Below are 24909 nucleotides of genomic sequence, written 5' to 3' on the forward strand. Positions count from 1 at the left end.
ACATTTATACAACCTGAATCCCAGTAAAAAGGGTGGATGGTGAGAGTCAGTTGCGTAGGTGAGGTGTTGTTTGCTTGGAAGATCATGCTTTCAAACACTGAAACAATTACTGGTACCCTGGCGCAGTTGTGACACAATTGACCTGAGCGCTGCTGCCAGCATCCTGGGGTTGATTCACCTCGGGAACCCCCAACCGGACCCATAATAGGGGGCTCTGAAATGGAAGAGGGCAAAAATGCAATTAGTGATTTTTGCAAGTTGCAGAATGTAAAATTTGTTTCTCTATTGTTTAAGCAAGTAGTTGTTCATTAAATATTCAGCAGCTGAATAATATGCTTTTCAGACATTACTGTTGCCAGCAGAGGCCACATGTACTACTTGGTTTGCAAAAAATAACTACAATGTAACAGAACTAACATACAGGAAGTACTAAGGTTCATTAAGATATCAAATGTGTACCTCTCATATGTGCTTTGCTGGTAGTGATGATTCACACTACCATGTTCATATGGATATGGATGATTCTGGTAAGGAGCATAGTAGGGACCAGTAGAATAAGCGGGACCTGAGAAATGCGCTGGCATAGGGTATTGGGCATAGAGAGAACATGAAGGTGGCGTTTGCACATACCGATAGGCAGAAGGAAATGGACGATATGCTTCACATCCATCTCCATAACCATACCCAGTTGCTGTTACCATACCTGGAGCAGTCGGAGGCAGGTAAGGACATGGAGGTGGATAGGCTTCAGGTGGTATCGAATGAGCATCCTGAGGAGCAATATAGGGAGTTGGATGATGCGCATAAGCAGGTGGTTGTGCCGGGTTAGCTGAAGGAGGTAGAAGAGGAGGAGCAGGGGGCCAGTTATCAACATCATGTGGGGGTGGGGGCCAGTTATCAACACCAGGTGGGGGTGGGGGCCTGTTATCAACATCATGTGGGGGTGCTGATTCAGGAAGTAAAGTAATTGGCTGAAATAGTGCCCTCAGTTTCTCAACCTACAACAGAAAATCAACAGCATATGAAGCCTCATTACATGTATTATATAAGTTCATACCAAATACCAAGGTAAAATAGAAGACAATATCATATTCCTGCTAGCTGCTAAACTGATACTCAAGGTCAATAATGATAACTTGTCCCATAACACATAGAAGAGAATTTCTATAAAAAAAAAAGAGAAAAGAACAAAACAATGTATGAAAATGCTCTCATCATGCCCCAGTTTTTCCCTTCTCTTTTCTTAATATACAATTTCTTATTTCTGAGAAGAAAAAAAACATTGCAACATCACAAACGAACAGCCTAAATACAATCAGAAAACCTATTATGGCAACAATACAGAACATCCAAGCTCCAGTGAAATAAAGATAACATCCTATATGCCATGTTTATGGGAATAAAGAGCACTAAAAAGAATAGACTTCACTACTTCAGGCCTCAAAATTTAAACATGCTATATAGCAATAAATGAAAAATCTATCTCAGCATCAACTTGACTTCACATTTGTATGTGATGCATGAGCAAATTCAAAAAGGAAAGGCTTAAACGTCTAATATGTCAGGGAAGGATCATTATCCTTTTGTCTACTAACCCCCAACATGTACCAGTTAAACCAGGCATCATATGAACTGCACAGCAGTTTCATGTACGCAGATGTCCGTCCTTATTCTATCTAATGGTATGACTGAAGGTTGGCGGTCAGAAATAATGTAGAGGAGCCACACATAACAATATTCAAAACAATTCATTTCTCTTCACAAACACAACAAATGCTGATTCTTGCTCATCCATACTTACTTGTGTACCAGTAAGCTCTGGGTTGAACATCCCATTGACATAGTTGTCATTGATGGCACTTCTTAGCTATGTTACATAGATACGTCCCTAAAGCCGCGTATTGCGTATCCGATACGTATCGGATACGGATACGGATACGTGTCCGATACGCCCAGGATACGTATCCTCGGAGTATCCGATTTTTTATTATTTTCGTGCAAATTGGATACGCCATCCGACACGTATCTGGCCAGCCGATACGGCCCAGCCCAGTAAGAAGCCCAGAAGACAGACCCTTATCCCTCTGCCCCGACGCCCTAGCATCCGATGTCCGCAGTCCCGCACGGCTGCGCCCGCGCCTCGCGCCACATCCCCGCGCAGTGACGCCACAACCCCGCTCGCCGGCCGCCGGCGACCGGCGACGAGCCTCCGTCCCTACTTGCCGGCCGCCAGCGACGAGTTTCCGCCCCGCCCCCTCGCATCGCCTGCTGCGCACACCCGCGCCGCGCAGGAGGTGCGCCACCGCTCGCCGGCCTCCCCCGCATCCTCCGTGCCATCAATCGACTTCTCCTACAGACCGTCGCGCCAGGAGCACCCACCAGTCCGCCGCGGCTGCAGCTGGCTCACCCGATGCAAGGGCAAGATGCAGGGAAGAGGACGATTCAGCAACAAAGCAAGCTGCTGGCGACCTCCCATGAATACATCTCCTTTTCATACTTGATCTACTATTCTACTCTAGTTCTGCAGTTCTCGTTGCTTGATTTTGTGTGTTCCCCACATCTGCTTCATGATTAGTGTTTCCCATGCTTGATTGCTTGCATCCAATAGATGGCCTCTACATATTTGGGTATTGCCAGTGCAAGTGCTAGTCCTAGCATAGGATCTGTGGTCACCGGCCACAACCACAACAGACATTAGGGCTCTCCTGTTCCTGACTTCCTTTTTTAGATAGAAATTTTGGTAATTGAGCATTAATCTAGTATGGTTACTAAAATTTTAGACTTTCACAATTTTAATTTGCATTATTATTTATTTATTATAAAAAAATGTAAAACGTATCCGCGTATCGTGTTTTCTTAGAAATTGCCGTATCCGTGTATCCATATCCTTCCGATACCGATACACGTATCCGTATCCGTGCTGCATAGCTTCTTAGGTCACTCTCAAGGAGAGGCATGAAATCACCATCAATCTTAAACTTGACCTGCACACAAAAACAAAAGTTGTTGGCTTTTGTTCCATTGCTAGATGACATTACAATGTTTAAATTGGCAATTAATAAGCATAAGGGAATGAAAAAATATTAGAGGAAACGAAAAATTTCTGCAATCAATCGGCATAAAAAGGTTAGCTCTTGATTGAGATAGCTTTTCTTGAACAAGCAGGAGAGCTGTCAAGAAGAATGGAGAGGAGGGGCAAAAGCCCAAATACAAACACATGCACACACACCAAAATGAGATAACTAGAAAAAATCACACCATTAAAATAAAAGCAACCTTGACCTAACCAAAGGTTCCACCTAAGAACCAACCTCTGGGCCAAGAGCAAGGAGGAAAGAGATGCCCCTGGCCCCTGCCAAATGCCAACAATACAAATCCACCCTAGCGAGCAACAGAGCATTAACTAGATTAGGAGAGACACCATCAAAGACAAGTTGATTATGATGTTTCCAAAATTGTCTGAGACCCTAGGATGATGAGAGTTCAGTCCTTTTCTGGCATGTCCATCCATCAAAACTTCCACATTCGACAGCTATCAAAGGATAAGTCCTCCAGCTGAGTAGAGAGACTCTTCAACACAACACTTTGGAGTAGGCTGTACCGAAATTGCCACACAAAAACACAAGAGATGAGAAGGTGGTTGATGTTTTCATTGGCCTGGTCACAGTGAAGACAGGAGGCAGGATGAGGAAGGCCACCCTGGGCAAGCCGATCAGCAATCGAGCTTTTTTTTTTTTTTAATCCTGGATCCCTAGTATGCAAGTTGTAGTATCTGAACTCTACTCAATGCACTCACACCACACACACGCACACCCCTAGAAACTACAACCTATACACATCTCATGTCCTTCTGGAGATCACCGAAGCCGCATGGACCTCATAGACGACGGGCACGTCGTAGTCCCAATGTGGCGCCACACGAATATCCAGGACCTACAGGAAACAAATCCAGGAAAAATCCCAAGGTGCGACACCCGAGTCGTCCCAGCCGGGAATCGAACTCGGGTGGGTGGCGCTCCCACTGAGCGGCTTCACCACCGAGCCACTGGCTCATCCGCCAGCAATCGAGCATTTGTTGTGCATAACCAACCACATAAAGAAGCAGGAGCCCAGGATAGTGAGAGCTCTTTTGACAAGTTCCTGAGGACCCTTGAAATGTTTAGAGACATAGGCAAACATGTGCCACCAAGAGCACCTCACCACATTCCAGGCCTCAACAAGACTGCCCTAGAAGGAAAACATTGAAAGGAATTCTAAATCCACTCTAAACCTTAGACCTTTTTAGTCCCCATAGATCTGTGTGGATTCAAGGACAACGCTGAACTACAGGGTAAAAGGTCACCATTATAGATCCTCCTTGCCATTAATTAAGCCTACGGCCAGTTCATTTGAAACTGGTCTCCCTGAAACAATCTATTCTCCCATTATCTAAAAAAACAACCTATTCTCCATAAGATGGTAGTAGCAGAAACTGGTAACAAACCAAATATATAACTTCTTTTTAGTGACCTCAAAAAAAAACTGTGAAAGGTCATTTAGATTCACAAACTTCTAATATACATAGGTGAGCATTAAGAAGTGCAACTCAAAAAATCTAAAATTGTGCCTATGCTTTAAATCAGAGAGTCCGAATAAAATATAAGCTTCTACTCCTTCAAAGCCCATATTAATCTGCATCCCCTGCTTTTGTGGATGTGATGACAAATATCTTCACAGACACAGCAGCAAACAAAAATGAAGAATACCAAACAGAAAACAAGAGGAAAATGATAAACACATCTTCATATCCATCTAGCATGTTCTTAGAACACTAAATCCAAACTGAAGCAGAGAGCAAGCCTGTTCAACATGAGACCATAAACCACCCATCTGACTGGGGAACATAGCATTTCAGCTTCTCCAAAACTCAGCATTAAATCACAAGGAAGACATAGTATACCTCCTCAGAGTCCCACCAAAATTCCATCAACCTCAAACTGTAAAGTTTCTGTTTCATAATTGGAAACAAGAACATGACTCTTGTTTCATCATACTCTACGACCTTTCAGGCAATAGTAGAGAGGGCACACTCCAATTTGTTCTCTCCAACAAAAGAAAGCATTGCCGAGTAGCAAATACTAATTGTCAATCTTACCAATTTAGCATACGATTCAGTTCAGTTCCCCCAATTTGACGTCGACATCCCTTACATTCCCGATTCCAAATTAGCGACCCTCTCACAACAAACCATTCTAACACCCCCAAGAATCGTTTTTTTCTTTCTAGGAAAATCCCCAAGAATCGTAGAACACCCAACGATTGTAACAAACAATTTAAACCAAATTCATGATTAAAAAGCAGTCCTACTACACTCCATTCCCACCTGACCACCAAAAAAAGCCCGCGCCTTGGGGCGAGGAAGCGCAAAGCCGCAAACGAGCTAACCAACCTGCGCGGTGAAGCGGCCGTGGAAGGCGGCGGGGACGAGGTGGAGCCCTCCATCGGAGTCAGCTTGGTAGGGCCCGTAGAGGTACCTCGCGTCGAAGCCGTAGAGGAAGACCGCCGCGCCGCGTCGGATTCGGGAGACCGCATCCAGCCTCCCGTGCGGCAGGCCGAGCACCCTGTGGCGGTAGCATTCGGGCTTCGTTGCGCCGTTGCACATAAAGATGAACCCCGCCGGCGAGGCAGCGGTGGCGGTGGCGGCCGCGGCGGGGTGGGGGTCATGCTTCGCCGCCGCCTCCGGTGGAGCCTCGGCGGGGGGACATTTAACTTTTTGCCATTTGCATACGGAACACTACTATTTTTTGCTTACGTGACATGCGGCGCAGTCGGCCAGCGTGGCAGTGCCTCTCCTCCCTCCTCTCCCCCCCCCCCCCCCCCTCGCTGACATGTGGACCCCGCCAGTCAGCAACCTCTGACCACCGGAGAAGGAGCAAGCATACATGCGGGAGGGGGACCATGTTCCTGTGGGCACTGTTCCTAGTGGCCATGACGGCCACATACCTGAGCGTGCTGGCATGTGCGCACATGCCTCCAGGCGCCGCAGCGCCACGCCGTGGCCGCCGATCCCATCGTGTCCCGCCACCTCCCGCTACAGCACGGCGGCCATGGCGACGCGCGTGGAGGCGAGGTCATGGGCGCAGGCCAGGAGCACCCGCGCGGTGCACCAGCGTGCCTCCGACCCCGACGCGAGGCCCACCCCTCGAGCATCGCCTCGGCGCGCGCGCCCGGGCTCGGGATCCCACTCCTAGCCAACGTGTGGGCCCACGCCTCCACCGCGGACGCCGCCGAGTTGGTCGTGGGCACGCAGGAGGTCGCCGCGGACTCGTACCCGTCCTCGTCCGGTGCGACGGCGATCCCGTGACCGCAAGGAGGAGGCGCGTGCGGCCAATGCGGCAGTGCCGCGATGCAAGGGACTTGGCGCCGTGCACCTTGATGTCGCAGGCGGCGCAGCGGAAGGCCACGTCCGACGCGCAGTGCATGGCCACGGGCGCGCTGCAGAGCTCGCAGCAGCAGCCTACGCCGCCGCCGTGGGGGTGACCCATCCCCGCGCTTGTAGCCTTTTCCGGTGGCCAGAGGTTGAAGATGAACCTGACTAGTGGGGCCCACATGTCAGCGAGTGGAGGGAGAGAGAAGCAGCAACGGGAGGAGAGGCCCTGCCACGCTGGCTGACTGCGTGGCATGCCACATCAGCAAAAATAGCAAAAAATTAGGAGTGTTACTGTTTGGGATGGCAAATGTGTAAATGTCCGTGTAAAAATGGCAAACGAATGAGTGTCATCCGTAAGAATGGGAAAAAGTTAAATATCCCCTCGACGGGAGGGGAAGACAAGGCGGGGCTCGCCATGAAGGCAGACGTCGGATTGGTTGGGCTTTTGGGAAGGAGAGAGGACGGAGGTACGGTGAGAGTGCGCGTCGCGGTGGTGCAACCCAAGGACCAGCGGGATCACCTAACACTAACAGTGGTTTTACTACAAATAAAGCGATCCACGTAGACTATAAAATATTGATACTACTATTCACATAACGAACACTATCACTATTTATGGTTTGCAAAGAAACTTTTTTCCTTTCATCATACCTCACCTTTATTTCCTCTTTCTCTTCTTTTTTAGCATGGACCACCTTCTTTCTCTCAAAGCATATGTAGCTTCTATAAGCCTAGTGACAAATATAGAGCACCTACATTTTTATCCGATCCTACATGGCACTCGGAGCTACAAGTAAAAAAGCAGCGTTGGAGAAACCATCAGGCTCTAGTCTGAGCTGCCCAGCAGGTCCACCAGGAAGAAGTGGTTGATTGGTAGCCCGAGCAAGTGTTTGGTTGGAGGGCCCTACTAGCGCTCGGACAGCAGACGTTCACGTCTAGACACCGGTGCCTGCTGCTCTATTCACGCATTTCCACGTGCACGTAGGAGCCTGCACTCCCCTCCGTGCCTCACCGTCTGGACACCCGAGCCCCATCCCGCTTCCTGCCCACGCCCCCTCCGCTTTCGGCACATGCATGCCACGCAGGGATCGCCTGCGCCCTCTCCATCTGCTTGCGACATAAGTTTCCCGCGCTGCCCCGAATGTCACCAGCATCAGGAAGAGGACATGCCTAGCCGATGCCCGTAGGAGGAGAAGACACCAAGACGAGGCAGTAGAAAAGCGACAAGGGAGATGCAACACCTAATTTACTTTTGAAACATCGAGATGCAACACTTGCAACATATATCTGAAGGCAGATGAAACACTTGAAACATGCTTCTGAAACACTTGCAAAAAAACACCTAGAAAATACTTGAAAACCATTGCAAAACATAGCAATATCTAGATAAAACACTTGCAACATATGTATGAAACGTATGAAACATCCAGATAAAACACACTTGCAACATACATGTAGCACCCGGTTTTAAGAACAAAACCAGATACGCACCATATGTGAGCCCAGGAAGTCAAATCTCACATATAGCTACAAATAAGGGGTAATATTAAAATACAATGCTCAATATATAACATATTTAGTATAAAGGGTATAACCTTAGACAACAAATATCGGAAAGATAACTCCGATCTTCGGGTGAAGACTTCAATCCACAGGGACAATTGACTGGTTGATCACAAGCCTAATTCCTCCAAACTCTAGCAATCTGGTACCCATCCAGGATTTTTCCAAAGATTTAAAAAGTAAAGCAAACGTAAGTACATGTCGTACTCAACAAATATAATATGGGGTTCATGAGGCTCAAAAGGTTGACACTGGTTTACTACGATTAGCTTTTTGTGAGTAACAATTTTTAAGCAATTGAGTAGCAACAAATTTATCATAAGCCCATATAAACACATGATCAGGTAAACATGAATAATAAATAGCAAAAACAATAATCATAAGAGAGCATCTGTATCATCAGTATCATTAGTGTTCATCATCTATTCCATAAGGGTTCCAAGGTCGCTCGTGACCGTGAGCATGGCTGTTATAACAGTTTTACACTCTGCCAGTGTTTTCCTAAACGCTAAACGATAAACAGTCGGTCACCTACCGTTTAGCCATTATTCGGGCAAAACGTCCCATTAAACGGGCTAAACGGCCAATTAAACGGGGTAAATGGGTGCACTCTGCTTAGGGAGAGGAATCTAGAGTACCATAATAATAGCACAATGCTCTAGCCCCTTATTCCATGTTGCTAAAAAAACATCTTTTAGTGTTTGTTGCATATTCCATTAGTTAAGTTACAAGATCATGGCTTTAGTTGAGAACTAGCATCATACTTCTCAATGCAATACCCCATAGGTGACAAGGAATCCATGATATCAAATAGCTAGGAAAATTTACTACGGTTGCCAAGGTGGACACATGCATATGATTAAATTATTAAAGTGAATAAGACAACAAGAATGATCCCATGCTATACTTGCCTTAAACTGTGATTATTCTTCAAGTCGAAACCTTCAATGAATTGCTTCTCGATTCACCACATATAGCTCACCGACTAGACATGATCATAAAGCACCACACAAGCATCCATACAATCATACACGAAGCAAACAATAGAACTAAATTAGAATGGTACACTAAACATAATAAACAACAAGTAAAAAAGTTTTAAAGATGTTCTACACGTTGCTACGAATACACAGACGCAAAAAGCACTCTAATCGGAGCTATAACGAAAAAGTTATGAACTAAATAAGATTTCCTTTAATAAAATAATGGATTAAATCTAACCTCAAATTTTAAAAGTTGAAAACATGTTTAACAGTAGGATAAACATGTAGATTACGCAATTACGAATCTAACGCAACTTAAACGGGTCAAATCAGAGTTAAAATGAAGATTTTATGGCCTAAATAAAACTAGTAGCAAAACTGTAAATGGATGAAAGCGTATTTTGGATCTAATCGAAGCAACTACGTTTTCGAAAGAAGAAAACGTATTTTGAATCTAACAGAGGAATTCTACGCTTTTTGAAAGAGAAAACGTATTTTGAAACTAATAGAGAGAAACTACGCTTTCAAAATAGGAAAACATACTCTCAGAGTACGCCTTGGACTGCGGGTTCTATTTCGTGAAACTACGGGCGCTCTTATGCAAAAACACCATGACGAAGGGGTATCGGCCGATCTCGGCCGCTAGATCTGAGATGAACGGCGGAGATTAGATAGGAGTGAGGGAGTGAGGGGGTGGCCAGCCAGAATAGAGATAGGAGGCGGTGGCGCCATGGCCGGCGGCGAGCACTTCGCTAGAACTCGTTGAATCGACGACTCAGGCCTTCATTGGTCATAGAAAAATATGTGGAGCAAGAGGAGACGATGGCAAACTCACCAAGGTAGGTCATGCGGATGGAGGCGGCGCATGGCTCGGCGGGGCGGACAACGATGAGCTAGGGTTGTGGCTCGGCGGCTACGAGCTCAGGACAAGGCGAGGCAGCTTTGGCGACTTGATAGGAGGCAACATGGTGCAGGCTACTATTTATGGGGACAGGTAAGCATGGGGTGTACGCCATTCGGGGGAGGATAGGGTAGTAGCGGAGTCTGGTGTGGCGGTGGTGTCCGACATGGACACGAACTGGAGGTGGAAGATGACTCCGCTGACGCGTGGGCCTAGTTCATCAGCGACAAGAGAAGAGGGGAGAAGCGCAAGCGGCTTGCTGCTGGGCCGGCCTGCGAGTAGAGGCGTGGGCCTTTGGGGAAGCAGCCAGCTAGGCCGAGCGAGAGGGAAGCAGGGAAGGCAAGTGGGATGGGGAGAAGCAGGCCGAGTGGGCCAAAAGAAGGAGAGGGAAGAAAGGAATTCCTTTTTTTCTTTTCTAAATTTCCAAAGCAAATTTTCAATTGGATTTTTTGAATTCCTTTTGAATTTTAAATTAAACCACTCAACACAAAAATTCTAATGCAATAGCATGTATGCACAAACATGTTGCTACCTTATGATAAATTTTAATTTAATGAAAAAATTTATTTTCCTATATTTTCATGAGCACAAAAATACATAATTAAATCATTTTAGCTCTATTTCAGAAGAAGCAAATTTTAGGGTGTTATAATTCTACCCCCTTAAGATGAATCTCGTCCTCGAGATGTGGACGATGGTGATCAAAGAGATGTAGGTATTCCGCCTTTTGATTCATCTTTACTTTGCATACCTGTCAACCTTACTCCAAGTAACTTGTCGAACTAATTCCAAGATTCTGACAGATACTCCAACCACCCCTCAAGTAACTCCTATCACTAGGCCACCTTTCCTTTTTAGTCCATACTATCAATTCTCTTTCTTAAAATATTCACCTTCCAACAGAGCCTTACGAATCTCTTGGTCAGAAGGACATTCTACCACCAACTTTAAAACATTAATGACTATATATGCTCAGGTTAAGTTGCTCAATTTTCAAACACAATTTTCATGGTGTCATCTTAATCCTCTTAGCATAACCCTTCTTTGCTAAAGACATCGGCAATGACATTTTGCTTCTCCAAGTGATAGCACTTTTCCAAGTCAAAAAACCTTGATTGCTTCAATCCAACAATGATGTCACAAGCTCAAAACCATCTTAGTGAAGATGTCCTTTAGATTCTTGTGATCCACCTAGATGTCACTTGTTATGCCCAAGTAGATAGTACCTCATGCTCCACAATGGATAACTCCATATCATGCGTCAGATGTTCCATATCATGTTTTCTTGCATAAGCCTGTACTTTTTCTTCTTGCATAAGGATACATCCCACACCTTGATAGAGTGCATCATAGTGGATATAAAGCTCTTGTCCTGATCTAGCAAAGCTAATACATAGGTTTTACTTCAACTTTTTTTACTCCTTCAAATACTTAGCTGAGGTCTCTTGATCCAAACTTAAAACCTTTTCTAGTAATACTATCAATATCTTGATGGTCTTGGATAAACCTCCCTTGAACCTCTAACCAAACCTCATCATTGAAAACTCTGAGTTTCTCTCTCACATCCTTGGGTGGGTTCCAATCACATCGTTAACTTTCTTCAATCCAAACCTTCTTGTCATGCTTAGTATATCATTGGGATTTTCTGAGACTCCATAGAACAATCAATAGTTATCAGATATCTCATTCCTATGTCATCAACGCCTACTTGTCCTAGGTATGTTGAAGATTGGACTCTCAGCTGAGGATAGCTTGAATTGCAGAGCCATATTGACGAATGCATCAATTCCTCGTAGATGATCCAATAAATTATCAACCGAGCAAAGGATACTTACTCTGGATGATGAAGCCCTTAAGTGATATATATCCTCTGGGTACAACCTTTCTTCTTAGATTAACCGATTCTTCCAAGTGAGAGCTAGAGAGCATAACTAAACTTCATATGGCACCTTGAGCATTCGGACCCTTCTTAGTTGGATAGTTTGCATAGGTATGGTCATCTATCTTATTGATCTCCTCCAAAGGTGTTTGTTCCTCTACACTAAATCCAAAAACTCACAGTCCACTTTACTATCCTCAGTGTACACACCTTTCAATAGATCATCCTTGTATTCCTCAGGTGCAGGTTGAATACCCTTATACTCAATTCTTTCTCCTGACGGTGTTGTTAGAAGCACAGAACATTGGGCATACTTAATCACTCCTTTACAAGCAGATAATCATCCCTTTCCAAGGATCACATCAATGTCTATTAACTCCAAAACTATAAGATTTGCCTTGAAGTTTACCCCCTTTATGTCAAGACTAACTTTGGGGCATATGCGGTTTGCCTTCATTTCTCCTCCTGGAGACTTAACTATCACGGGTTTCCTCATTGGAAGCATAGTTATCTTTTGATTTTCCACATATTCCCTAGAGATGAATGAATGTGAAGCACTGGGGTCAAACAACACCATAGCAATGGCTGAGTTTACTGCAATCAAACCATAAATGACCTCCTTAGCTCCATGAGTGGTAATCATATCCACATTGTTCAGACTTCCAGGGATGTAGTTTTGTTTTAATTTATTTTATTGCACCTACTTCTTATGGACATTCCATTCCAGCTTTTGCTGCTGTCAATTCTGGCTTTGATTACTCTCAGCAAACTTCTCAAGACAATCGTTCTTATAGTGTTCTATCTCACCACCATCATAATCTTCCTCACTAGTAGAAGTATTTGTCTTCATCAAGGTGATAGTAGGAGGTGACAGACATGGCTCTTGAGAGCTGAAATGTTGCACTTCATCATTGGATTGCTGATCCTGATCCTGATCTCTACTCCTAGGTAGATTCATAGGGTGCGACTGATATTCGGGTTGTACAGCAAAATGGAGACGAGTGTTTCTTAACTGGCGTTGAAAGTCACACTTTCTCTTCTTCTCTTCCATCTCTCCTAGAGTATAGCGTAACAATTGAGTGAACCTATCACGATACTCACACATTGACATGGAGCCTTGCTTCAAGTTGAGAAACTCATCTTGCTTAAGTTCTACCACACCTAAGGGAATATGGTAGGACCTGAAGCTCTCGCTAAACTCCTTCTAGGTGATCTGTCCAACATTGTTGGGACATCCATACTGGTACGACTCCCACCAGTCTTGTGTTGTGCCCTAGAGTTGGCCGGACGCAAAAAGTAGCTTCTCATGGTCATCACACTGAGCTATGTCAAGTTGTCTCTCCATAGCTCTAAGCCAGACATCAGCTTCTAATGGTTCGCTTGTATGAGAGAATGTCGGTGGGTGTCCCTTCATAAATTCACCATGCTTGTTAATAGGTGGTGCTTGATGCAGGTTGTTTAGCACAATCTAAGCAATAGTCTGTAATAATTGAGTCTGTGTCATCAAAGCTTGCTCTATAGATGGGGGGTTAGGTGGCGGTGGATTAGAATTTGCAGGATTCCTTCGGTCATCATGTGTCGGGTTCATAAACCCGAGGTCCCTCTTAGACCGGCTTCCCAACAAAGGCTCGGCCCAGCAGACAACATTACGAATGACACACAACTCCTGGGCTGGCCTAAATACCTAAATGATAGGCCAGAAGGGTGATCCAATCTCTGACTGAAAGGCCTGGCCAGGAGGAACGATGCCCGCTTCTGACTCTGGCCCACCTCTCCGACTGGAAGGCCTTGCTAAGGAGGAACAGTGCTCGCTTCCAACTCTGGCCCACCTCCAGACGGCCTCTCCGACCAGAAGGCCTGGCCAAACACCACTTCCGACTCCAACCCATGTCTCCGACTAGGGATGCATCGTACCCCTACTTACAACTCTTCTCTGACTGGCGCAATCAGAGCCGATTGGGACCAACCGACCGGGGACGCCCGCTCGGTGAGGACCAGAAAATGGACAGAGAAAGTAAGGCAGGGCACTCAAGTCAACCACAATACCGAGGCCTGTACCCTATACACCTATAGGATAGTACCAACAGGGCAAGTTAGAAGGGTACCCAGCAACCTTCCTAGCATGTTAGAACCCAAGCAGTGTTGTGGGCACCGACATTTGCCCTACAGTGTTGTGGGTGCCATCAACTCCCATACCAGACAAACACGGTAAGGCTCCCTCACATGCCTCTGGGCATCAACAGTGTTGTGGCGTGCTCGCATTTACCATACCAGGCGAACATAGTAAAACCCCCTACATGCCTCTGGGCATCAACAATATGGCAGGCACTGATGTCTACCATACCAGAAGAAGACAATGCAACCTCCCATATGCATCTGACATTAACAGTGTTATGGGTGCCTACAATCATCTTGTACCCTGACGGCATGGGCAACAAGACTTAGCATACATATACTCTCCCTCTCTCACTTGTAAGTCCATCCCCTTCATCTATAAAAGGGGGTGCACTCTCTCCCAACAAGGGAGATCGATCAGTTCACTCACACACCACAACAAGAACCACCAGGTTCAAACCTTGAGCACACGCTCAAACACTCACCACATAGCAGAGCTCCCATCACTCTTGGCCCTTCAGACCAGAGTCTGACCGGACCTCTTGCACCCTGAAAGGTCCTAATGGCTAGGGGGGGTGAATAGCCTAATAAAAATTTCTACAACAACACTTAACAAAATGGTTAGACAATTATGAGGCGAAGCAAGTGTTGTGCTAGCCTACTCAAAATGCAAGCCACCTACCACAATTCTAGTTTAGATAGTATCTATTCACACAATAGCTATGACACTACCCTATGTTAGTGTGCTCTTAAAGGCTAACTAAAGAGCCACACCAACCAAGCAAGCAAGCTCTCACAACTAGCTATACTAAAGAGCTTGACAACTAGTTTGTGGTGATGTAAAGAGAGTGATCAAGAAGGTTATACCACCGTGTAGATGAAGGAACCAATCAATCACAAGGATGAATAACAATGAAGACCAATCACCTCGGAATCAATGATGAACACAATGATTTTTACCGAGGTTCACTTGCTTGCCGGCAAGCTAGTTCTCGTTGTGGCGATTCACTCACTTGGAGGTTCACACGCTAATTGGCTTCACATGCCAAACTCTCAATAGGGTGCTGCACAACCAACACAAGATGAGGATCACACAAGCCATGAGCAATCCACTAGAGTACCTTTTGGCTCTCCACCGGGGAAAGGTCAAGAACCCCTCACAATCACCACGATCAGAGCTAGAGACAATCACCACCATCCGCTCAACGATCCTCACTGCTCCAAGCCATCTAGGTGGTGACAACCACCAAGAGTAACAAGCAAAATCCGCAGCAAAACATGAACACCAAGTGCCTCTAGATGCAATCACTCAAGCAATGCACTTGGATTCACTCCCAATCTTACAAAGATGATGAATCAATGATGGAGATGAGTGGGAGGGCTTTGGCTAAGATCACAAGGTTGCTATGTCAATGAAAAAGGCCAAACGTGTGAGCTTCAACCGGCCATGGGGCTTAAATAGAAGCCCCCATGAAATAGAGCCATTGTACCCCTTCATTGGGCGCAACATGGGGTGACCAGACGCTCTGGTCGGATTGACCGGATGCTGGACCTCAGCGTCTGATCACGTGATTCACGCCATGTGTCCCCTGCTTCAAATACTATTCATTAGATTTCAATGGTCATCAGCTGACCGGACGCTGCGCACAAACTGACCGGACGCTCAGCCTCCAGCGTTCGGTCATTTCCAGTAAGGTTCCTGAAACGATTTTCTTTGACCGGACGCTTCCGGTCATGCTTGACCAGACCCTACAAGCGTCTGGTCACTCAGTGACTTTTCTCTGCACTGCCCGACAACAGGACCAGACGTTGGACCTCAGCGTCCGGTCAGTCCAAGACCCATCGTCCGGTCGATGACCCACGCTGGCGTCTACGCTGTCACACTTGACCGGACGCGCCGGTCCCTCTGAGACCAGCGTCCAGTCACTTAGTGACCAGCAAGACTAACTCCTTTTCACCTCTAACTTCTTCACCCTTGCTCAAATGTGCCAACCACCAAGTGTATCACCTTGTATACATGTGTTAGCATATTTTCACAAACATTTTTAAGTGTGTTAGCATTCCACTAGACCCTAAATGTATATGCAAAGAGTTAGAACATCTAGTGGCACTTTGATAACCGCATTCTGATACGAGTTTCACCCCTCTTAATAGTATGACTATCAAACCTAAATGTGATCACACTCTCTAAGTGTCTTGATCACCAAAATAAAATAGCTCCTACAATTTATACCTTTGCCTTGAGCTTTTTGTTTTTCTCTTTCTTCTTTCCAAGTCCAAGCACTTAATCATCACCATGGCATCACCATCATCATGTTATGATCTTCATTTGCTTCACCACTTGGAATGTGCTACCTATCTCATGATCACTTGATAAACTAGGTTAGCACTTAGGGTTTCATCAATTTACCAAAACCAAACTAGAGCTTTCAATCACCTCCTTTTTGGTAATTGATGACAACCCTTTCACAAAGATATGAATTAAAATTCAATTGAATCCATGTTGCTTGCTCAAGCATATTTACCATATGTAAAAGGATATGGACAAGTTTCATGAACTCTAAATGGTAGCTGTTGCTCCCCCTACATATGTGCTAAGAGTTTAGATTGTAGCTTGCACATATGCTTAGATAGGAAATATAGGAGACAATATCTACCAAATAATGCTAAGGTATAAAAGATGGACCTTTGAAGCGTGATACCAATTAGAGTGCACCATTATACCATCCTTAGCACCATGGTTAGCTTGATACCACATGGAAATACTTGGAAATGAAATCATTAGATATCCTATGCATGCTAGTTTTTCATTTTATCATTCAAACCTACAACTAGCATACACCACATGATAAGGACATCACTTCTTCATCACATACAAGCCAAGGAGAGGAGGAGGACCAGCATGTGTGTCCAATTCATCTTTCTCATGGTGGAGGCCCAGTCCAACTGAAGCTGGAGCCTATCTCGGATTCTAGGACCAGTCTGCCTTAAATTGGTCACCCAGGACGCATCCAGACTCCGTTTTCGACAATCCACATATGGTTGGAAAGCTAATTTGATAAGGAAGCCAATCTAAGTGGTTTCACATCAAAAGACCTTTGAAATCAATAGTAATCATCGAAACAAGTCAGTATTTAGAATCTGCCAGGGTGCTGCGACACCGTCTTTTGGTCCATTGGATCGTGTATCGTGTTTGGGCCCATTAGGGGGCGCATCCAGGGGGGTGATGCCCAAGACTCTATAAATAGTAGCCATCACTCTCCTTAGGGTTTGGGTTTTGTTTAGTTCTTGATTTCCTCGTGAAACAGACGTTGTTTTACTGCAACTGTCGCTGCCAAGGCCGCTTGCTGTGAACCAGGGCTCCAGTTCTTGATCTTGTTCGCCTGTGGTGATTAGTTCTTTCGAATAAAGACTTGAACTCCTTCTCATTATCATAAGCCTCATATTTATTTGCAATTTTAGATTGCGTTCATCCCATTTTTGCTTGTGTTCTTGATTCGCTTGCAGGAAAACCTTCTCGCCGAGGTCAATCGCGTTCGCGTGGTTGATAACCAACGGAGCAGTGGTGTAACAGTTGCGGGGGTCCGAATCAGTCTTGGTTCAAATCCTAGATCGTGAACGTCGAGTCTCCACCAATCGACGCTATCATACCTTTCGGAAGATCGGGCCTAGTCTACATCAAGTGGTATTAGAGACCTTGTTGCCGTTAGGTATAACTTTGTTTTCCCCTTTAGATTGTTACTATTTTTGCATTACCTATAGTCCACAAAAAGCCAAAAAATATACATCGTCACATATTCTATGTCCTATAGCCTCATTGTGCCATGTAATTTCATCTCTGTTTCACGTTGTTGAGTTTGTGCCCTTGGTCAAGTTCTTGTTGCTGGGTTTAGATTGTTTTTTAGTCCAGTTTGTATTTTCCCTTTGTTTTTCATCATAATCCGTGAACGTCTCCAAGTCTTGTTGAGTTTCCTTTGTATTTATCAAACCCTAGTCCACGCCATCTTATTTGTTACACTTGTCTTCACTGTTTCCATCAAATCCTTGCTGCTGTGACTAATTTTACACGTATTGTTCCCGTTTTATCCTCTAATTCGGAGTGCGTTCGTAAAACTGGTCTAGTTTTCACATACGAACTCAGATTTCGACGTTCCATATATCAAAATCGATCAAAAAAATTTCGGATCCGTTCATCCATGGCTTTGCTAGGGTCGGAGATTTTTATTTTGGTCAAAAAATGGTCACAAGATCATCTTTTCGTGGTCACAAGGTTTTTGTCGATTTCGATCACGTCTTCTGAAAATTCCACAGGCCATGTCTTTCACTTACTTAAGCTCATATTTTTTGTGGTTACTTCTTTTGTGCTCCTAAGTGAAGAAAAAATATCAAAAAAATAAAAAGAAAAAGTCGAAATTTCTCAAAAAAAAACAACGACAGCCCAAAAAATAGAAAAAAGAGAGGGACAAAAGATGAACAATATCTAGAGGTGCACATAGAGAGCACCATTTGAGCTGTGTTTGCGTGTGCTGATTTCTACCTTGTTCCTAATCATACTCTTGCTGTTCATATCACTTAATACATCTGGTACTTGGAGCGTGAGTAGGCCAGTAACTAAGACAAGTACTTGGGATACTTATTCAGCTTTGCTATTCAGTTGTGAATTTTGCTATTTCTTGCTACTATATTGTGCCTGTCCAAGCTCCACTTTCTTCTAACCAAGTACAAGTTCACCTTGCAACTGTTACACTCAAGTTACAATGGTATCACAGTCACCGACCGATTGCACCGCCTGTTGCTTTGGTAAGAACACTTGTAAGACCATGGTAAGACGCTTGAGAGTTGAGTGCCTTATTTTTTTCTTGTCCACAACCTAAGTAGTTGGTAGGGATAATACTATTTGTATTGTCTTTTCCTTTCTACTAACCATGTCAGGAAAAGCCGGAGGCAGCGGCCAAGAAAACGAGGACGCACCTACAGATTTCAATGGTTGTGTTTCTAAGAATGAGCTTCATGACGTTCTTGATGACAAGTTCAATGAGATCCTTCAACAAATCATCAATTTGGCCAAGAGGATTGAAGATGTTGAACAATGACATCCTAAACCACGTCTTGAAGATGATGATGATGATGATCTCTCTGAGGAGGACGATGGCAACACGGAGGCTGAAGCCGAAGCTCAACGATGTGCTGAGGATGCATGTAACCGTAATCGGTTGAACTTTAACCGACGCGGTATGGGAGTTAACAACCAAGGTAATAATGATCCTTTCTCTAAAACCAAGTTTAAGATACCTCCTTTTTCTAGTTCTGCTGATCCTAAAGCATATTTAGATTGAGAGATGGCTGTAGATCAAAAATTTAGCTCCCATCAAGTACCTGAAGAATATAGAGTTAGACTTGCTACTAGTGAGTTTACTAGTTTTGCTCTTTTCTGGTGGAATGATATTTGCAATAATGCTAATGCTAATGCTCAAATACCTCAAACCTGGACTGTACTTAAATAACGAATGAAATCGAGATTTCTTCCTCCATACTATCTGCGTGATCTGCAATTAAAACTACAACGTTTAAATCAAGGTAGTAAAACTGTTGAGGAATATTATCAGGAGCTTTTAATTGGTCTAGCACATAGTAACATACAAGAGGATGAAATGGATAAATGTTCTAGATTTTTTGGAGGTTTGTGTTGTGAAATACATGATGTTCTTGACTATAAAGAATGGACTAGATTTTCCCAATTATATTATTATGCTATTAAAGCTGAAAGGGAAGTATAGGGACGACAACCTAGGCGATTCATGACTCCGTCCGTGACTCCATCCATTCCTTCACGTCCAACCGAGGTGAGTAAATTTTCTAATGTGCAGACACCACTAGCGCCTGTAAAGAAGAGTTCTCCTATCACACCTCCTTCTAGTGGATCTGCTACACCTTCCTCTAGCAGCTCTTCTAAAGTTGTGTGTCATCGCTGCAAGGGCATGGGACATATTGCTAAAGAATGCCCTAGCAAACGCACATATATTGCTACTGATGATGGTGGGTATGCTAGTGCTAGTGATGAAGAGAATGAATTTGCACTTGCAACTGATCTTTATGCAGATAAATTTGCGGATAGTGCTGAAGATCCTGATGAGGTAATTGATAGTGTGGCATGTACTGCAGACTACAAATTAATCCTTGTTCAGCATATTTTGAGTACATAAGTTGAGCTAGTAGAAAGCTACAACGCCATAATTTGTTTCAAATGTTCCTCATTGTCAATAATTTTCGTGTTTGTTCTATAATTGATGGAGGGAGCAGCAATAACTTGGTAAGTTCTGAGCTTGTCAAGACTCTTAGTTTATCTACACGTGCTCTTCCACATTCATACCATGTTCAGTGGTTCAACAATAGTGGTAAGGCAAAGGTAACACAATCTGCTTGTGTGCATTTTTCTATCGGATCATACCATGATTATGCTGATTTTGATGTTGTGCCTATGCAAGCTTGTTCACTTTTGTTAGGCCGCCCTTGGCAATATGATAATAATGTTGTACATCATGGTAGGCAAAATAGATATACTTTTATGTTTAAAGGAAAGACCATTGCTTTACTTCCTTTAACACCTGCTGAAATTGTGCAATATGAAAAGGAACTTGCTGAAAAGAAAAAGAAAGACCATGATAAAGACTTTAGCAAACCAACAAATGAACCATCAAGTAACATGAAAGAAGTTTTATTTGCTCTTAAATCTGTTCTTGCTGATCATGATGAACCTTGTTATGCTTTAACTTGTACATCGCCTATATGTCCACTTGGTCCTGCTTCTAGTGCTATGCCTCTTGTTGGTACTAACCTTTTGCAGGAGGAGGATGAATCCCAGCAGGGAAGCCACCATGGCAGCCGCCTTTGCGAAGGATTGGGTGCCAAGATGAACGTCTTCTTCCAGAGCCATCATTGCTGTCATCCAATGGAGGAGACGATCTACTGGACGACTTCAATTCAAGAAAGGGAGGACATCACTTCTTCATCACATACAAGCCAAGGAGAGGAGGAGGACCAGCATGGACGTCCAATTCATCTTTCTCATGGTGGAGGCCCAGTCCAACTGAAGTTGGAGCCCATCTCGGGTTCTCGGACCAGTCTGCCTTAAACTGGTCACCCAGGATGCATCTGGACTCCGTTTTCGATGATCCACATATGGTTGGAAAGCTAATTTGATAAGGAAGCCAATCTAAGTAGTTTTAGGTCAAAATATCTTTGGAATCAATGGGAATCGTCGAAACAAGTCAGCGTCCAGAATCTGCCAGTGTGCTGCGACACCATCTTTTGGCCCGTTGGACCGTGTATCGTGTTTGGGCCCATTAGGAGGCACGTCCGGGGGGGTGACGCCCAAGACTATAAATAGTAGCCATCACTCTCCTTAGGGTTTGGGTTTTGTTTAGTTCTTGATTTCCTCATGAAACAGACATTGTTTTGCTGCAACTATCGTCGCCAAGGCCGCTTGCTGTGAACTAGGGCCCTAGTTCTTGATCTTGTTTGCCTGTGGCGATTAGTCCTTTCGAATAAATACTTGAACTCCTTCTCGTTATCATAAGCTTCATATTTATTTCCAATTTCAGATTGCGTTCATCCTATTCTTGCTTGTGTTCTCGATTTGCTTGCAGGAAAGCCTTCTTGGCGAGGTCAATCGCGTTCGCGTGGTTGATAACTAACGGAGCAGTGGTGTAACGGTTGCGGGGTTCGAATCAGTCTTGGTTCGAAGCCTAGATCGTGAACGTCGTGTCTCCACCAATCGACGCTATCATACCTTTCGGAAGATCCGGCCTAGTCTACATCACCACACAAGCATGAATATTGAAATTTAAAACTTGTGCCATGCAAGCAAACATATGAAATGCACATTCAAATGCACCATACAAGTTCATGAGCTTGCTCCCCCCTACTTGTGTGCTCAAAATTTTAATTGATCCCTTTCCTTTGTCATAGTTCTCCCCTTATGTCAAGTTCTCCCCCTATCACTTGTATCTTTATTTCTCTTCCCCTTTGTGTTAGTCTTTTCACTATCTTTGTGCACTATTTCTCTCCCTTTGTCATCAATGACCACAAAGGCTTAAATTATAGATAGGTTGAGATTATCAATGTCAATCAATGGGGTGAGGATTATATTCTTAAATTTGGTTCAAACTAGAATATTTGCCAAATATATTTAACTCGGTTTGATCCAAGGACAAGCTTCTTCACACCTCTAATTAAGGGTTATCTTGTACCATGTTAAGTTAAACCCTTAGAGCTCATTTTCTAGATTAAACACTAGGTTTGCAAGCCCACAAACATGTCATATGCTACCACTAGATCAAGTCAAGCATAGAAGCAATAGTGGTACTATACAATCGTCAAATTCATTTGATTTTCATGAATGAGCCTAATAAAATGTGAGAAATGACTAGATGCACTAAACATGTCCTTAGCAAGGATGTATGTCATGCCAATCAACTTTTACCTTAGATAGCTCGAAGGAGAGGCATGTCATAGTGGGGGGGTGCATCAACACATATTTGAGAAATCCAATATGTTCAACTCATTCCTTAGCTTGCAAAACCTTTTCTCATCCAATGGCTAGGTGAATATATCGGCAAGTTGATCTTCGGTGCCCACACTCTCAATGCAAGTTGGATATGCTCATGTCATTGGATATTGCAATCTTACCAAGTCCTTTGACCTTGCCTTTGCCATTGTCACCAAATGTAATACTATCATAACCATCATTGCCATTGGTGTTGATTGAGTTGAACATTCTTGTATCACCGGTCATGTGTTGAGTGCACCCACTATCAAGAACCCAATGCCTTCCTCTAGCTTTGTAATTAACCTACAAAAGAAGATCAATTCTTTTTAGGTACCCAAACTTGCTTGAGTCCTTGAAGGTTAGTCACTAAGCTCTTTGGTACCCAAATGGCTTTCTTCTTTAAGCCCATCCATGGTTTACCAATGAACTTAGCCTTCACACCATTTGTACCCTTAGTAAGCATATAGCATGAATCAAGCTTTATGAAGGATACATTAGCTTGTGATTTATTATTCATGCATTTTTGCTCTACATGACCAACTTGCTTGCAACTAGTGCAAAACCGACCATTGTTCTTCACAAAACTAGTCTTGTGAGAAGCAAAGGTCGCCTTGCCTTTCTTGGGGGTGTAGCCCAATCCCTCTTTGTAGAGAGAAGCTCTTTGGCTACCCAAGCACATAAGCATGCGGTCCTCATCACCATAAGCCTTAGCTAAGGTGTGAGTGAGCTTGTTGACCTCCTTCTTGAGGTTCTAATTCTCAACCACTAGTGAGGCATCACAAGTGAGACCGTCACTACTAGATAAGATGGAGGTGGAAGTACTACAAGAAGGGTTAGTGGGAGCAACAATGATAGGCATAGATAATGATTCATCAATTATATCACAAGTTAAGCCTATATTGCAAGTTTCAACATGCTTCTTTTTATTTTGCTCATTAAGCAAAGAAGAATGAGCTTTTTCAAGCTTCTTGTGAGCCTTGCCTAGTTTCTCATGGGCTTCCTCTAGCCTCTCATGAGTTGCTTTGAGCTCATCAAGGGCTTGCTTAAGGGCTTTTACCTCCTTATTCAAGCTCTTGCATTCTCTTCTCTTAATGTCAAAATGTTCTTTAGCATCTTCTAGCATGTCAAACAATTCATCTTTGGTAGGCTCATCATCATCACTATCACTATTATTTTCATTTTCATATTCATTTTCATCATCATGTTCTTCATCACTTTTATCATCACAAGATTGTACCTTAGTGGCCTTAGCCATGAAGCATGATGAAGATTCAAAGAGAGAAGGCTTCTCATTGATAGCAATGCTTGCAAGAACCTTCTTCTTGGTGGTCTTGACATCATCACTATCATCATCATCATCACTTGATGAAGCATCGCTATCCCAAGTGACTACATATGAACCACCCTTCTTCTTCTTGAAGGCCATTTTGTCCTTCTTCTCTTTCTTTTCCTTCTTGTCCTTCTTCTTGTTCTTCTTGTTGTCATCATCATTATCGCTATTGTATAGACATTGAGCAACAAGATGATCTTTGCTTCCACACTTAAAGCATCTTCTTGACTCTTCTTTGTTCTTGGATGAAGACTTCTTTCTCCTAGCATGATAGCCCTTCTTCACCATGAACTTGCTAAATCTCTTGACAAAGAGAGCCATCTTCTCATCATCATCATCATCCCATGAATCATCATCTTCACTTGATGTTTCTTGCTTAGCTTTGCCCTTGGATGATGTGGCTTTGAATGACATGCTCTTCTTCTTGTCATCCTTCTTTTCATCTTTATTCTCCTTCTTTTCTTCCTTCTCATCATCATCTCTATATGTATCATCGGTCATTATATCCCCCAATACTTGGTTTGGTGTCATGGTATCCAAACCGCTTCTCACTAGAATGGTGACCAATGTACCAAATCTTGAAGGCAAACATCTCAAGAACTTATGTGAGAAGTCCTTGTACTTCACCTCCTCACCAAGTGCTTTAAGATCATTGACAAGCACTTGAAGCCTATGGAACATCTCTGGCACACTCTCATCCTCTTTCATCTTGAAGCTTGCAAACTTCTCTTTGAGGATGTATGCCTTTGCACCCTTCATGGCTTAAGTGCCCTCAAATGATTCTTCCAACTTCTTCCATGCCTCATGAGCCATCTCAATATTCTTGATTTGCTCAAATGTTCTTTCATTAATTGCATCATGAATAGCACTTAGAGCGATGTCATTGTTTTAGAGAAGCACTTCTTCGGCCACGGTGGGATTCTCCGGATCTTCAATCTCAATTTTGGTTTCTACCACCTTCCACACTCTTCTATTGATTGACTTGATATGTGTGGTCATCTTTGACTTCCAATATGGATAATTTGATCCATCAAATTGGGGTGGCTTCTTGGTGTTGTTGATTTGAGCCATTTTTACACCGAAGGTTATTAAGCCTCAAATCACGGTGACCTCAGCTCTGATACCACTTGAAAGGTCCTAATGGCTAGAGGGGGGTGAATAGCCTAATAAAAATTTCTACA

At 43.8% G+C, this 24909-nt stretch overlaps 1 protein-coding gene and 1 pseudogene across 1 annotated transcript; both read right to left on the reverse strand.

Annotated features, from left to right (window-relative positions):
* Positions 1 to 130: 130 nt before the first annotated feature.
* Positions 131 to 6051, reverse strand: LOC136489058 (uncharacterized). Its single transcript, XM_066485796.1, has 6 exons — positions 5983 to 6051; positions 5429 to 5773; positions 2835 to 2984; positions 1802 to 1867; positions 460 to 998; positions 131 to 214 (listed from the first exon to the last, which is right to left on the reverse strand). The coding sequence occupies exons 1-6, from the start codon at positions 6049 to 6051 to the stop codon at positions 175 to 177; spliced, it is 1209 nt and encodes a 402-aa protein (XP_066341893.1). The 3' UTR covers positions 131 to 174.
* A 19-nt stretch (positions 6052 to 6070) lies between these two features.
* On the reverse strand, positions 6071 to 6524 carry LOC136489059 (zinc finger protein HD1-like; annotated as a pseudogene).
* Between the last annotated feature and the right edge of the window lie 18385 nt (positions 6525 to 24909).

This window comes from Miscanthus floridulus, chromosome 10, assembly GCF_019320115.1.
Source record: "Miscanthus floridulus cultivar M001 chromosome 10, ASM1932011v1, whole genome shotgun sequence".
NCBI classification, from domain to species: Eukaryota; Viridiplantae; Streptophyta; class Magnoliopsida; order Poales; family Poaceae; genus Miscanthus; species Miscanthus floridulus.